General features: G+C 41.5%; 2 protein-coding genes across 2 annotated transcripts; both read right to left on the bottom strand.

Moving 5' to 3' along the window:
* Nucleotides 1–222: 222 nt before the first annotated feature.
* Nucleotides 223–1,683, bottom strand: LOC138913587 (uncharacterized). The gene is made up of 2 exons (XM_070217612.1): nt 1,579–1,683; nt 223–1,205 (listed from the first exon to the last, which is right to left on the bottom strand). The coding sequence occupies exons 1-2, from the start codon at nt 1,597–1,599 to the stop codon at nt 348–350; spliced, it is 879 nt and encodes a 292-aa protein (XP_070073713.1). The 5' UTR covers nt 1,600–1,683; the 3' UTR covers nt 223–347.
* Nucleotides 1,684–3,056: 1,373 nt separating this feature from the next.
* Nucleotides 3,057–14,783, bottom strand: jumu (jumeau). Its single transcript, XM_017145883.3, has 3 exons — nt 14,402–14,783; nt 4,826–6,637; nt 3,057–4,766 (listed from the first exon to the last, which is right to left on the bottom strand). The coding sequence occupies exons 1-3, from the start codon at nt 14,483–14,485 to the stop codon at nt 4,452–4,454; spliced, it is 2,211 nt and encodes a 736-aa protein (XP_017001372.2). The 5' UTR covers nt 14,486–14,783; the 3' UTR covers nt 3,057–4,451.
* Nucleotides 14,784–15,549: the final 766 nt, after the last annotated feature.

Raw genomic sequence — 15,549 nt, 5'->3', positions numbered from 1 at the left:
TATTTATGTATGTGAAATAAAAAATGTCAAAATAATATAACAAAGTGTTTTATTGGCTTACAGCTTTGGGGCTTTTGAAATTCAGATTGTTTTGTCATAGACATATGGAGTATGGATGATTAAATGATTAAATTAAAGACATAAATTATAAATATTGTTATTATGAGTTGACTTCAAACGAAACTAGACACTGATATTCAATATCAAATAAAGCTTGGGGATTACAAGCGAAAATAGCCCAATTTCCTTAATTTTTAATTGATTAATGTATAGAGGGAAATTAAATCTTAGTCGGTGGCATGAAAATCCTATGCATCGTTATCCGGAAACTCAATCACAATGTACTTCTACTCATCATTGTCCTCAAAATCACACTCGTACTTCGATGGAGAATTCGGTTCAATGTCGACCAGAAATCCGCTGGAGTCGTGATCTATATTCACCGATTCTTCGTCCTCGATTATCATGTCATTTAACATAACGGCCTCAAAATCAAGTTCCTCACCCGATTCAGTATCCATCTTATAACTAGCGTCCAGATTGACATTACTTCCTGTTGGAGAAGATACCTTTTCGGGCGAGGTACTTTTCTTCCGTTTAATATTACGTTCCATATTTTTGGCTTTAAGTGTACAAGATGTCATGTGTCCATAAAACGATTTGGCTGAATTGGCCAAGAAACCACAATAACATCCAAGGTCACAACTTTCCCAGTCACATCTGTGATTCGACAAGCCAGACCAAGTTTTATGTTTTTTGCGACAGAAACGACATTGTTTTGGAACCAAGGGCTTTAGCTTCCATTCATTATTTTTAATTTGGACCGCCAACTCCATGAAAGCTATTAATTTGTCGCAGTATTTTGATTCGTTCACCTCAGAAGGGCTAGTTTCCGGGTACTGATCAATATCAGGGATTGGCGAAGAGTTTAGAGAAAGTCGGGCAGGATCCTCATTTTGATGATGGACAGGAATTGGGTCCGGGGAGGCGGAGCGGGATGTTGAAGTGTTATTGGAACTCCAGCTGGACGACGAGGAGCTTAGGGATGACGATGAACTGAATGACAAACTTCTAACTCTCCGCTGTTCCTCTATTTTTAAAAGCTCTTTTTCGAATTTAAGCGTATTTATCCTTTCTTTAAGGGCCAGCTTTTTCTTCTTGTACTCGATTACTCGTTGTTTTAAGTAATAATCCTTGTAGGTCTTCTAAAAAATAAAAGAATAATATTAAAAATAAATTAGTATGCTCATCAACCTGTATACGTCTCAATCCGCCACAAAAGAATTTGTTACATTTTTTTTGTAAACTAGGACTTTTATCAAAAAAAACCAAATACAGTTAAAAATTTAAAATTACAATCTATATTGATGCAGATAAGAAACCCTGCGTGATTTCTGTGTAACATGCATACATAAATCCTCTTCAAGTAACAAGTTTACAAAAAAAGTTTAATTAGGCGAATTGAAAGAATGTAATATTTTACACGGGCACATGCAAAATGGCTGCTCTTCAATAGGCACAGAAACATTACGATCTATAAGAACGAAGTCTCGATCTTATTCACCCTTTTTATCATACCTTTCTCGACTTTTTTCCCATGTTTTCAAGTTATATTAGATTCGCCAAATTCCGATCGACTTTAAGGCACCAAATTCATAAAATTAAAACGAGTTCACATAATTCGATCTTCTTTGCCGACAATGCCTGGTTACTTTCCAACACTAGGATAAAATAGCGCTGCCAACTCCTTTAAATTCCTTTTTTATTATTGCAAAGGGATTTTTCGGTCTTTTTTATACAACTTTTTTAAATTATTTACTTCATAAAATAAAACATATTTTATTATTTAATTTTATCGTAACCAACAAAGTTTGTAGTAGAACTTGCTAGACTTATTTGCTAGTAGTCATCTTTAATGGATTTTTTTTAGCATATTGTTCATAGTACGGGATCACTGTGGACGGCCGACCCAAGTAGTACGAATCGCACCGGGAGTGTGCGCCAAAGGACTACTAAGTATATTCGCAGAATTGAAAATGTACTACGATAGTCAGATTAAAACTAGTGATACGCCGATGGAAAGGTATTATTATTCTCTTCAAATTTTGATTCTTTTAAGAACTTTATTTTAGTGAAAGTGAAAGTAAAAATAGAAATGTTGGAAAATTAGCATTATGGAAACCGGTCAGAACACAACTTTTGTATGTTGAGGGTCACTAGTTATACCCGTTACTTGTAGAGTAAAAGGCTGTATTGTATTCGTTCAAAAGTATGTAACAGCTAGAAGGAAGCGTTTCCGTCCCCATAAAGTATATATTCTTGATCAGGTTCACTAGCCGAGTCGATCTAGCCATGTCCGTCTGTCCGTCTGTCCGTCTGTCTGTCTGTCTGTCAGTATGAACGCTGAGATCTCGGAAACTACAAAAGCTAGAAGGTTAAGATTTTCCACACATATTCTTGAGCCTCCTACGTAGCGTAAGTTTATTTCAGACCAGCGCCACGCCCCCTCTAACGCCCACAATCGCCCACTAACGATTTTCAAATGGGTCCTGCGCCCACATCTTTAAAGATTTCCCAGAAGTACAAATGCAATTTTGTTGTGTATATTTATACCTATCGAAATGTAAAAGACATTTTTGAAATCGGACCATTCATTAAAAAGTTATACGCAATCAAAATGTATATATCTATCTCCCTCGCACTCCCTTTAGCTGAGGTTCGAATATTAGATAGTCGAAACACCTACCCGAGTACAGCGTTCGCACTCCCTTTAGCTGAGTGACGGGTATTAGATAGTCGGGACACCAACCCAACTATAGCGTTTTCTCTTGTTTTTAACCTTATTAATAGGTATTTTGTTCGATTAAAATGTTTCACAATATATACTTTATCGTCGCTATCAATTCATCCACCTCTCCCCCCATCTGTAAAATCAGCGGATTAAGTCGCCAGTTATTTTTGATCTTAAGGAATCTGTATTTATTATTATCAATTTACCAAGAAATCACTGTTCCACGTATTTGGGATTCGATTTTAAAGAGAAAAAGTCTAAAGCATAATATTTTTAGTACAGTTTTATTTTATTTCTTTTTTTGGTTTCAATTTTGTTTTGTCAATTGATTTTCTAACAACTCTATACAAAAATTGTTCTTTCTTAGCTTAAGGATTTACATAGTTATACTTATAATGACAATATTCATTTTTAATGCTAATTAGGTGCCAATATTACAACAAATAAATGCATGAATGTTGTTGGTTTGTAAATGGAATTGTTGAATGCGAAAGCTGACTCGAAACATCAGATGAGAAAAGAATAATAACAAAAAGGATTCATTTGTTTGAGCCATCCATGAGCTGGCCTTGTAAATGCTTTCTTTTACGTGCCCGTAACTTAGTTAGCGCTAGCTCTTTGTACTATTTACTTCTGAGGCTTGATCATGTTCATTAGTCGGGTACGCTTCTTTCAAGTCTTATTGGTTTTCGGATCTTGTTTCATTTGGAATTCGGGTTTGGCTTACAAATAAAATTACATACATCTTTCTTACAGCTAGCACATAGTATACAAGTTTTTCTCTGCGTGTAAACTATTTACATTCCGAACCGGCTTACAAAATAACCGTATAATTAATTGACTGAACTTTCCGACAATAATTGTGGGATTTCTGTGTCTGTATATATGTATATAGTACAATTCATACAAAAGTTCTATAAAAATCCGCATTATAACTCGCATACGAATACTGGACCGGCAAGTATGTGTGTGATCAATTCTCTTTCAACTTTCTTAAATGTAAGCTGAAAATGTTAGCAAATGCAAATTTTCACCATTGGGTGTAATAACCAACAAAGGTCAAAACATAAACCTACTGTTCACATTTCGTTGTCAAAATAATCGTTGTGTTGCACATTGATATTATTCTACGACTACGCGCGGAATCATTTGTCATAAATGCATTGTCAAGTTTCTTATCAATTAAGGATGAAATTTTGTTTGTCAGTGGGAGATCAAATCAAAAGTTGGGAAAAATATGGTATTAACATGCTTAATGCTTCGTCAGTGGAACCTATTGAGCTGTTCCGCTCAGGCGTCAGGCAAAACGGACTTGAAGTATCGTCAAGTGGAGCAAAATTTCGGGTGTTTGATTAACATAAATTATAAAGATTTATTCGAGAAACGACTAAGGGGAAAAAGATTCAAATTAAGCAAAAATAAAGGGGCACACAAGCTCTCCTTCTGATTCAGTTGAGATTTAAAATCAAACGGCAACCAAACTGAACTACAAGTAAAGGAGTTGGGTATTAAATAACACTGTTGGCTTCTGCACACGAAACCGAAAACTGATATTCGATATTGGCTGATGGGGCTTAGGGATTATGTTTAAGCGTAGCAAGGGTTCCTTAAATACCAAAGACCTAGCACTAAGTGATTAATGTAATGTAATGTAACCGCTCTAGATGATGCGGTTGACCAGCGGCATCTTTCGCCGGTTGTAGGTGGGCGGATGCTGCTGCGGCTGTGTGACCTGTTGCACCTTCACCTTCTGGCCATACTGCTGCTCCAGCTCGCCAGCCGGGCCGATCGCATAGTTGATGTCCACGCGAGCCCGCTTCAATGGCGGCTGCTGCTGCTGGTGATGGTAGCCATCGGAGGCATTCAAATCGGCCGGATTCAATTCGATGATGTGCTGCGCCTGGGCGTTGGCGATAGCCCGACGCACTGCCTCCTTGTCGTCCTCGATATCGATGGCATCGTACAGATCGTCGACCTGAAGATTAAAGAAAAGGTTAAAACTGAACACTTAAAGAAATGCATATTCAAACTCACCTCTATATCAAAGTCGCTGCTTTTCTGTCCAAGCAAAGCATGGTCGATGGGCAGGTGGTTACTCGACTGGTTTCCGTTGACATGGGACTGACGCTCATCTTCCGCCTCAAACTCGCTGAGTATGTGCTCATCATCGTCGTCCTCCTCCTCCTCGGCTTCCTCGTCCTCCTCCACCAGCATGGCATCAACCATGGTGTCTTCGAATTCATGCTCCTCCAGATCCGAGGATTCCTCGATCTCCGACTGCGAGTCGAGCTCCACATCCGAATCGGCCGATCCGTGCTTCATCTCACCCCTTTCCAAGGACTCCAGATGCTGCGGGTAGACCATGGCTCCACGTATGGCAGCCGGATCCTTGCGCGACCACTTTTGCACCTCCTCGTCCATCTTGTTAATGCGCTCGGGATTCATGGCCCAGCGGCAACCCTTTCGCTGATTACCATTCGTGGCTGGCCGCTCGATCTTCTCGAAGCATTTGTTCAGGGACAGATTGTGACGCACACTGTTCTTCCAGCCACTGGGGGCATTCTCGAAGTAGGGGAAGTGCTGGCAGAGGAAACTGTAGATCTCCGAGACGGGCAGTGATCCTGCACGCGAATTCTTGAGGGCCAGAGCGATGAGGCAGGAGTAGGAGTAGGCTGGCTTGGGAAACGGACTGCCTACCGGTGGCAACTTGACCTTTTGCTGCAGGGGCTTCACCAAACCGACATTACCTCCGCCGTTGCTGTTATTATTCGCAATGTTGACCAGGTTGCTAACATTTCCCAGCGGTGAAGAGGCCGACGAAGAGGACAGGGACGAGGGTGATCCCAGGCTGTAGTTGCTCTGCATTTGATGGTGCGGCGAGTTGGCCGCCGAGGCGATACTCTTTGGTGTGGTGCTAACCTGCAGTCCTCGCTTGTTCGAGTCCTCCCGCTTGAGGCCGATATTTGAACCCGCTCCTGGCGAGATTCCTCCTGGTGACTTGACGTTGGAGGTTTGCTTCAATTTCTGGTAGGCAACGCTGTTGGCAAAGGTCAGACCGCCGATGCCGGGTGCCAGTTTAATGGTGTTGGTGGCTCCAACGCCTGCGTTAAGCAGTGCGGATCCCTTGCCCTTGCCCAGCTCCTCCACCGAGTTGGGCACCGGACTGGACTGGGCTTTGCGCAGCTCTGTGCCTAGGTCCTTTCGTACTGCATCTACAGCCGAGGAATTACGACGTTGAAGCGCCGAATTTGTGGCCATTGTGGCGGGCGCGGTGGTCCCGGTTCCCGTAACCACGGATATCTGCTTGGGAATGTGGGCCATAACCTGCTCCCGTCGCATGGACCCTGCACTGACCTTCATCTGGGCCGGCGAGAAGGTCAGGTGCGACTTGTGCTGATCCCTCTCGGCGCCAGGAGACGAGGGCACCGCTCCCGCTCTTCCCTGAGTGCATGAGACTGTCTTGTTTCGCTTCGGCGAGAACATTCCGGAACCGGAAGATGAGTTTATCAGTGGCATTACGGAAATGGGGTTAACGCAGGCCCCCAGATCCGCATAGTAATCGGTGTTGGACCAAAAGCTGGCCGATGAACCCATCCATTTGGCCGTGGGCGAGGCGTGGAGTGCGCTGCTGGTCAGGAAATTCGCATTTGCATTGTAGGAGGCCGACTGGCCGCTGTTCTGGGTGTTATTGATCGCGGATATAGCTTCCAGGGTCTGATCCAGTGATGCGGTGAGGTCGCTGCTGGAACTGCCCACCACATTGGCGATCTCTGCGCGAATGTCCACGTTCAGCATCTCCTGCATCGAGTCGGATACATAAAAGTCCAGCGAGGGTCCAGCCGCATCCTGCAAAACGGAAGTAACGTACATTTTTATTATCAATATCAAACTGTTTTTTATATCGTAGTCAGTACACAACACTTTCTGGTGTTGAAAAAGAAAGTATGTAATTTAGTATTATGTCATAAATGTTAGTACAAGTTGCTATAACCCATAAATCCTAAATCTCAGTTTGAAAATACAGATAGAACATAGAAAATATAATTGTTCCAATATCGGATAACAAAATATTAGTATATTAGAAAACCCCTTTCCCGATTTATTATTATTATTATGTTACCAAGATATAACATTTCATTTCAACTGTATCTCCCAGCAAACAAATATCCATTCTGCTTCGCTTAGCACAAATCAAAACATCAACAAATCCAGAAACACGTACTGAAAATTTTCCCGCGCTTTGATTTTCCAAAGAAAACCTCTGGTAGGATAAAATTCCTTGGCATACAATCATGCACACATAGAACCCTCATACAAACATATATTATAATGATTAAATCTGTAACACAAGTCGCTCGGATCTGGGTCCGAATGTGATATCCCCGTGCATCTGCATGTGAGTGGTGGTATGTATGTATGTCTGTGTTTTGGGGATCGGATAAGTTTTCATTTTCTATATGAGGCACCAGCAACAACAACAACAACCATAACAAATGAGGGACCACAGGAGCAAGAGAGCCGAGTTCAAAACCAGTTTTTTACGCGCCAAGGCAGGCAGGCTGGAAAAAAATAAATACAAAACAACAAGCAGACAGCAAAAGGATAGGAAAAGGGAAAAAGTCGGGGTTTGGATATTTTCAGAGTACCATATACCACAAGTCCAACAACAAAACAACGAAAATAACTCATGTTGCAACACCATAACCAGTACAACAACAAAGTCGGCACATGTAAACAATTTTTTTTTTTCGTGGGTCGGTGCTGCACGTTTACATAAATATATGTATGTACAATGTTCAAAACATTGCGAGTACATACAGTGGTGGCGCAAAAATAAAAGCCATTTTTAAATTTAATATTTAAGAATGTAAGAAAGACTTTCTTAAAACAAGTCTAGAACAACTTTTAATTGTTAATGCATATTTTTTGTAATTATACCAGGTTATAAATTTATTATTGATTTTAAAAATATTGAAGGATATGCATTGCCCAGCCTTAACCACTTTAAATTTCTTATACCAGTTTTTATGTAATTTTATTACAAAATTTTGATAACTATTATTTTGCCAATCGCTGTATTTACACAACATAAACATAAACAAAAGCGGGAGGAAAAGGAGTCGAGGTCCAGGTTCATTTTGCGAGAAGGCCACACAGCAACAACTGCAAAGGCGGCGGCCAAACCGGATATCAGAAAAATTGAAAGTTTTATGCAACACAATCGAGGATTGCGGGGATCGCGAATCGCGACCAGCATTATAAATGGGGCCTGGAGAGGCAAACTTTTCCCCTCCCCCCACAAAAAGTGACTCACTTCTTTGAATTAGATTTACATCCAGAAATGTTGCGGCAGCATGTTGCAGAAAAGGGGGAAACATACAGACATAATATACTCGTACAAACATATAAGCTGCCGAGGGAAAAGGGAATTAAAGCCGTACAAAAACAGGGAAACTTTTTTCCTTTTTTCTCTATGTGTGCGGCGAAGTTGAGCGAGAGAGAGAGAATGAGAGCCAGAAAGAGAGGGTAGGAAATTTACAGAAACATAGAACGCACATAACAGAGCTGCCACAGCGACCTCTGTTGCGCGTACAGTAGGCAACAAAACATGCGGCGAGTTGCTGAGAACAGAAAACACAAGGCGGGCAACAACAAAAACAACAAAAGAAGCGAGGCAAAGCAAAATTACTTTTGCTTTTTGCTGTTTTTGCCTGCGGACTTTATATTTTCTTCTTTTGCAGCTCTGTTGGCAAAATGTAGTATGATGATATGGAGGCTTTTGTTACTTTACAGTTTTTGGGCCGGCTGTTAAAAGTGGCGCTGCTGTTAGACAAGGAGCGACAGAGATGGGGAGAGAGGAGAGCGAGAGAGAGTTCAATGTCAAGGTGTCCTTGAAGCAGAGCACAAAACACTGACCTGACCCCAAAAAAGGGGGCGGAGGTCATTTTGTGACCCCAAACAGGACGACTTTTGTGTTTTTATTATGCGGCGACGCTGAAAAATCGATAGACACATAACATACACACACCGGGAATGATAAGTTGCATAATTTAGCAGGATATCATAAATTGGTGCAGGCGCATGTTCGGGTCTCCTTTATCACTGTGAAAAAAGAGATGGCTAGAGGGGGTGGAGAGAGAGGGGAATGGGGTTCCCCAAAAAGTGAGCACCTTTATCTCCACAACCCCTTCACCACCACTCTCCCAGACCCAATTCCCCATCCCATGTGTCTGTGATGGAATTATCGGGATGTGAGGAATTCGCAGAGGGGCGATGAGGATTCTGTGGATCCCTGTTTTGTCAGTTCAAAATTTCAAGTGGCATCCAAGTGCTTCCGCCCATTTTCAGTTTCCTTGTTTTTCCATTATGCGATTGAAATACACAGGGGGAAATGGGTATTTATTTGGTTAAATAAAATCAAAATACTATGATACCACAATTAGATAATAAATAAAATCAAAATACTAAGAGGTTTTATAAAGAAGTGCCTAACTTTTTTATTACTTTTCTCAATAAAATTATCTTTTATTAACACAACCCCTTTTAAGATCTATGCTACTTTTTTTTGTCTTGTCTTGAAATAATGCCTTTTCTTCGAGTGTTCGCTTTTCCCTACCCAATCTTGCAAAGGTTTTACCCAATTCAATTGCACCACCATCACTCCTCATACAGGCCCCATATGGCGCGTCCTGGCCAAAACAAAATCGAATTATTTCGCGGCAGGTGTTTGGCCGATAAGCAGACAAGAGCAGGGCCAAAAGGCTGAGCCAGTAATTGTTGCTTTTCGAATGCAGCCACCATCACCATGCAACATGCATGTTGCAAGCAACCCAACCGATAAAAGGGAAACTCGGAAGAGAGCTCTCCAGCAGTCGGGGAGCCAGAAGAAAGAAAACAGAAGACTGGGACAGCTGGCAATCTTCGGCAGCTGGCCATTCTCAGCAGTTTCTCAATTTTTTTTCAGTTTTTCAATCGATTTGTATTGAGTAGCGATAAGAGTCAATGCGACAAAGTGTTCATGATGTGGTTTAATTGATATTTGGACAGGGGACGTAAGAACCCAACAATGATAGAACCCAGACCGTGTAGATCTAGGATTCTTGCTGCGATTAAAGGAAGTTAATAAAAGATGTTTAGCCATCCATTATGGTATTATAAAGAAAACGCATCTGCCAATTCGCATGCAAAAAGTCTTATTTGTAGAAGATATAATGAAATAAATTGGGGTCTGTCAAAGGCTTTATTTATTAAGAGTTTCTTCCAATTCCAATTTTATAAATATTTTAAACGGCAATTTGTCATAGTGCTTAGAAACAAACAAAATAAATTAGCTGCCTGTATTTCTAACATTATATCAAACCCATCGTTGGATCACTATTATCTTTGTCTTTAATCCGATTCGAGGAATATCCAACCCTTTTTCGTAATCTACCCCAATAGTAGTGATTCACCAATTTCGTGTAGATTTCATGCTGAATTATGCGATCTTTTTTGGCAATTTGGACAACCCTTTAACCTTTTGCCGACAGTTAACCCCCATCCCTTGCGTCTCCACCCCCGCGCTCATTAATTGAGCATTAGAACCGAAATAGAACGCAGATGATATGATATTGCTCGGGCCCGTAGACCACTCCATTATGGGAGTGATGGAATGATTGAGGGTTTTCCTCTAGGTCTCCTCTTTCCGTCCGTTTTTCCCTGCTCAGAGTTCGGTGCTTCCCTTCATCCTCCCCTCGCTAAATTCATTCCTAAAGTGAGTGTGTGTGCGTTTCGCCGTCTGTGTGATAACCTTTTGGCCTGCCCTCTGTTGAATTGCCAGTTTCCAGTCGAAATTGGAAGGGAGTGGGGAAGAGGAAGCAGGCTCAGGCAGCTGCAACTCGGGGGTTGATAAGTCTCTAGTTCTGTTCTGTTGCTTGCGGTACAGTAAGTGATCGATTGAGTGGATTACGCAATTGTGAGCCAAAGGGTTTATATTACAGAGCCTAAGGAATATTGAAGTTCTGGAAACCCTTCTCAAAATTTAGAAAGAAATTCTAAGCAACTACTAAAAAAACTTTAATTTTTAAAAGTATTTCATAAAAAGGTCTAAGATTCACTTTACCGACACCCCACTGTAGTTTTCTATTTTCCTTCCTGCTGTAAGTTGCAATTCCAGAATCGTAAACAGTTTAGAATTGCATTTGCGCCAAACGGAAAGCGAACTTCCTGGCTCTAATTAGTTTACTGCCGGGCCTCCGGTGCCCAGAAATTGCCACTTTTCACACCTTTTGGCTGTAATAGGGGGAGTAGGCAGGAGAAAAAGAGGACAGTATGCGGGTGAAGGGTTAATAAATCCCTGAATCCAAGAGACCTAATAAATCAACCGGCTTTTGAATGCGGCGCTCAGGAAGCCCAGGAAAAGGCCTAGTATACGAAACCTGCCTTTTTTGCTACCCCCAACTCCACTCCACTATTGCATTTTTTCTTACTTTTTGCCCCCCCAAAAAATTCTCGAAAAAATGTGCCGAAATAAAAATGCATTGAACAGGCGAGCAAAGTTCACAGCAAGCTGTTTTTGGCCATCAGGGGGATTAAAGGAAAATGCAAAAGTTGTCAGTAAAACTTCGACAAGGCCTACAGACCCCCCCCCCCCCCCCCCCCTTCTTTTTCACCTCCTGCCTTCGAAAAGTTGTTGCTGCTCAGTTGCAGCTGCTCAGTTGTTGGCCTTTTTAAGTTGTGCAACGAACCAAGGAATCAAGGAGCCACCGGGGGTATTTTCGTCCTTTTCTCGGCAGGATTCGTCACTAGCAATTGTTCCATGTTTTCCGTATTTCCTGCATCTGCCTGTCTTTTGTTGCAGTTCTTCTTGTTGCACGTCATCTTTCTCCGCCTTTCACCTCAAGAAATCACTCTGCTGACACACAGAGAAGTACAAGAAGAGAGGATGGACAGGACAAATAAAGAACTCAGGTAAAACCAACAGTTTCCTTAGACCCTTCTCGAACATCTTCCCCGGGGTCATGAGCGCCCATTTGTAAATTACTTTATGGTGCTATAAAAGTCGCTTGCCTGAATTCCCAACCGAATCCGAGTCCCGAACCAGAGGTACATCCTTAAGCACACGGGATGATCTCGAGTCGTAAATCGTTTTTAAATCTCTCGGTTTAGCGAGAAGTAAGGCAGTTTCCCCGTGGGTTATTTCATTCATTAAGTGCATGTGTTTTAAGAAATCACCAATCCTCATTTGCCAAAAGTATATTTTTAGCCTGAAAACCCATTTTTGATCTTTCCCTTCGAGAAAGTTCGCCGCGGGTGATGTTTTTTGTTGGGCTAATTAGTCAGTCGGGCGAGATGTATCGCGGAAATAACCAAATGGTAATTACCTTTTTGACTCGGGGTTTTTGTTAATGTGCGATTGCTTTCAAATGAATGTATTATGGTTTTAATTTTTAAGGATTTTCCTAAAATTATTTATTTTTGTAATATTAACTTAAGTTAGGCACACCTGATCTAAATTTCCCTATAAGCAATATCAAATAGCCATCAGTGTGTGTGTGTGGGAGGCCGAGGGGCAGAATGCCTGCAAGTGTGCGTGCCTTGTGTGTCTGTGTGTTGGGGCCGTGAGAAAATCTATGCGGCATACAGCTGGGCGCTCATATTCGGCAGCAGAACGAAAAACACACAAGTGGCAGTCCTCCCACAGTTCCTCTGTCTCTATCTCAGTCACTCTCCATCTCTCTCTCTCCCGCTTTCCGTGCATTTTGGGGTAGGTGTGCTACCACCCCCTGGCAACCCTTCCCCCCACCCTGAGAATCCCAATGAAAAGCGCGTTGAACTTTGAAGTTGTTCTTTGTTGGCTTTTTACTTTTTACTTTGATTTTTGTTTTCTTCTTTCTTTTTCTTCTGCTTTTTTTTGCCATGTTGCTGCAACAAAGGTTGCCGAAACCAAGAGAAGAAAGAGAACAGTGCGAAAGAGATGGACAACGGGTGAGAAAAGCTTTTTGATGTGGGGAGCTGGAACTGTCGACTGTTGCTTTTTTATTTTTCTTTTGTTTTGTTCCCACACTCACAGGCAAACACACAGCACACACATGCGGAAACCCCAAGATAAAACGTTTTTTTATTTTGTTTGCTTTTCTTGTTCCCCTTCGCGCACCCACACACACGCACGCACTCGCAATTCGCAACACTTGTAGATTGTGTGTCTGTGTGTGGAGTTTTGCATGTTGCATTTAACAGGCGCACATGTTTTCCAAAAGAACGGCTTGATTTTCCATTTCAAAATATGCCAACTTTGCTGGAGGTCAGTTCTCCTGCCGGATTGCCGATTTTGGCGGTTAGTCTAGCTCAAACTTAAACTTTAGCCATATTTTCTGACCCAAAATCATCAGTGGCTAAAATCACATTGTTGGTGGGCCCAAAGACCCGGCCTAAAACAGTTGAAAACCAAGAAGTTCGAGGTGAACGCTTGGCCTTCAAAAAGTTTAAAACGCAAAAGCTGAAGAAGAGGCCCCCAGACGAAAAACTCAGCGAACCAGCGGAGAAACACAGTGAAGTACTCGGGGCCACAGTGGCGGCCAAGAAAATAGCACTGCGAATGTGCTATCCCCTAACAAAATGTGATGTTATCTAGAATTTGTCCATAGGAAAGTCCCAGAACTCTACAGTGAAACCTGTGCTATGCAAACTACGGATCGTCCTTATTCAATTATATTTTTCAATGGTATCACCAAACGAAGTAGACTATGAAGACTATTTAAAATTACACAGTATAATATATTATCCTCATAACCTATTTTTCATACATTTAATTTTATCACAAGAAATACTATAGTTTTCATTCAAAAATTAACGATAAGACTTTCCAAATAGTGTTTATTTATTTTAAATGAATTTCTAGAATTATTGTTACTATTATGCACTATTGTTTTAACCATCGCTGTGTGTGACAAAAAATAAATAAGCCAAATAATTGAGAACGGCTACAAGCAAAAGACAAAAGAAAGACTTGTGCTGGTTGAGCTCGGTAAAACAATAAGTAATAATTCCCCTCCGAATTAAAAGTGAATTAAAGTCCACTGTTTACTTCGGACAACAGTCGCTTAACAGAGGTGAATTCCGCGGCTAGCCAAGTTAGTAACCCCCCGCCGCCGCCAACAAACGGAAGATGAGGAAGTAGGCAATCTGTACAGAACCACAAGTCCATTATTTATTATCGGCGCTGGCTGTTCCGGTTGTGTGTAATTAATCATCCGTTTATTGAGCGAAAAGCGAAAAAGGCAATTTTCAAAGCTTAACGATCAAAAGTAAACACACACACACACACACTCGGACGTTTATAAACGTCCTCCACAAAAATGTTATCGTTTATAAACGTCCTCCACAAAAATGTTATCGTTTATAAACGTCCTCCACAAAAATGGCGAGTGGAACCAAAGTTTCTGTGGTGGGTTGTTCGTTCAGGTGGGAATGGGAACGGTTGGGGGTGTGGGGAACGTGGAGACTGAACGTTAAATTCAAAAAGTGCGCCTGTCTGTGTGCGCGAACGAGCACATGCGCGTGTGTATGTGTGGTGGCCGGCCGGCGAAATGTGTGCAAAAAGTTATTAGGCTGTTTGTTCTCTGTTCTTACCGCGTATTTGCTGAAGAAACCCTCGTGTATGCCGCTCGAGTAATCCTCTAGTTCGAACATGGCGATGTTCTTTGTTTTTAGCATGCACTTTGTTTTGATCGACTTTGCCTCCTCTTCCAATATTCCAGAAACCGTTCAACGGTTCTTTTCGCGCACTTTGGCGAAACACAGTAAAACCCGTTGTTCCTTGGAACTGCAATCCGATTAGTGCTCACGATTTATATTTCTATTTCGGAAGGACCCCGTTCATGGCGCCGAATGTCGAATATCGAATATCGCGAACAGCTATCAGGCAAAGTAAAACCCGCAAAATACGAAAGCAAAGCAAAGTGAGTTTCATCCGCTCCGTGTGTTTGTGTTGCTCCGCCGAAAGTTGTTGTTGTAATTTGTTGTATTGGTGGGACCGTCGAGGCGAATTTGAAAGATGCAGAACTCATTTTTGAAAAAATCTGTTTTTTGCCACAATCGATTTTTGGTCACATCACCAAAACGTAAGCGTCAAAACGTAAGCAAACGTAAGTGTAAGTTATACGTAACAGCCGCTCTCCGTTATTAACGAGAGAGAGGAGAGAGCGAGAGAGAGCTTAGTAAGACCGTCGGTGCGTATTTGAAAGATGCCAAAATACCAAAAAGGAGTGTGACCGACACTCCACGTAAGCAAACGTAAGTGTCATAAACGTAAGTGTAATACGTAACACCGGCTCTCCGTCATTAACTCAGTGAGAGAGAGAGAGAGCCGAAAATTGTTGTTTGTTAGAGGTGGAGAAACATCGATGCTTCGATGTTTTAAAATTTTCTAGAGACACCGATGTTTTTTGCCACTGTCGACGTATGCGTCAAAACGTAAATGTAAAATGTAAAACGCAAGTCAGCCAAACGTAAGTGTCACCGTGAATCCATTTTTGAATAAAACCGTTGGTACCAGGCTATCCGCGGTTTCGAACTCGGATAAGCAGAGACACAAGGTAAACTGTATAAATTTAAGAAACAAACGTTACATTTTAAAATTGTAAAAAACCAACGCTTTAAGGGGGAGTACCACGGACCGTAATCATTATAAGTGAAAAAATAAAAATTACCCTTTAATGATTATTTGTAAGCAAAAAAAATATCGCTCAGAAATAATGATTATCATGTGAGCGATATTA

This window comes from Drosophila takahashii, chromosome 3R (genome assembly GCF_030179915.1).
Source record: "Drosophila takahashii strain IR98-3 E-12201 chromosome 3R, DtakHiC1v2, whole genome shotgun sequence".
Taxonomy (NCBI): domain Eukaryota; kingdom Metazoa; phylum Arthropoda; class Insecta; order Diptera; family Drosophilidae; genus Drosophila; species Drosophila takahashii.
The sequence above is the reverse complement of the archived record's forward strand: the minus strand, read 5'-3'. Positions and strand labels throughout refer to the sequence as shown.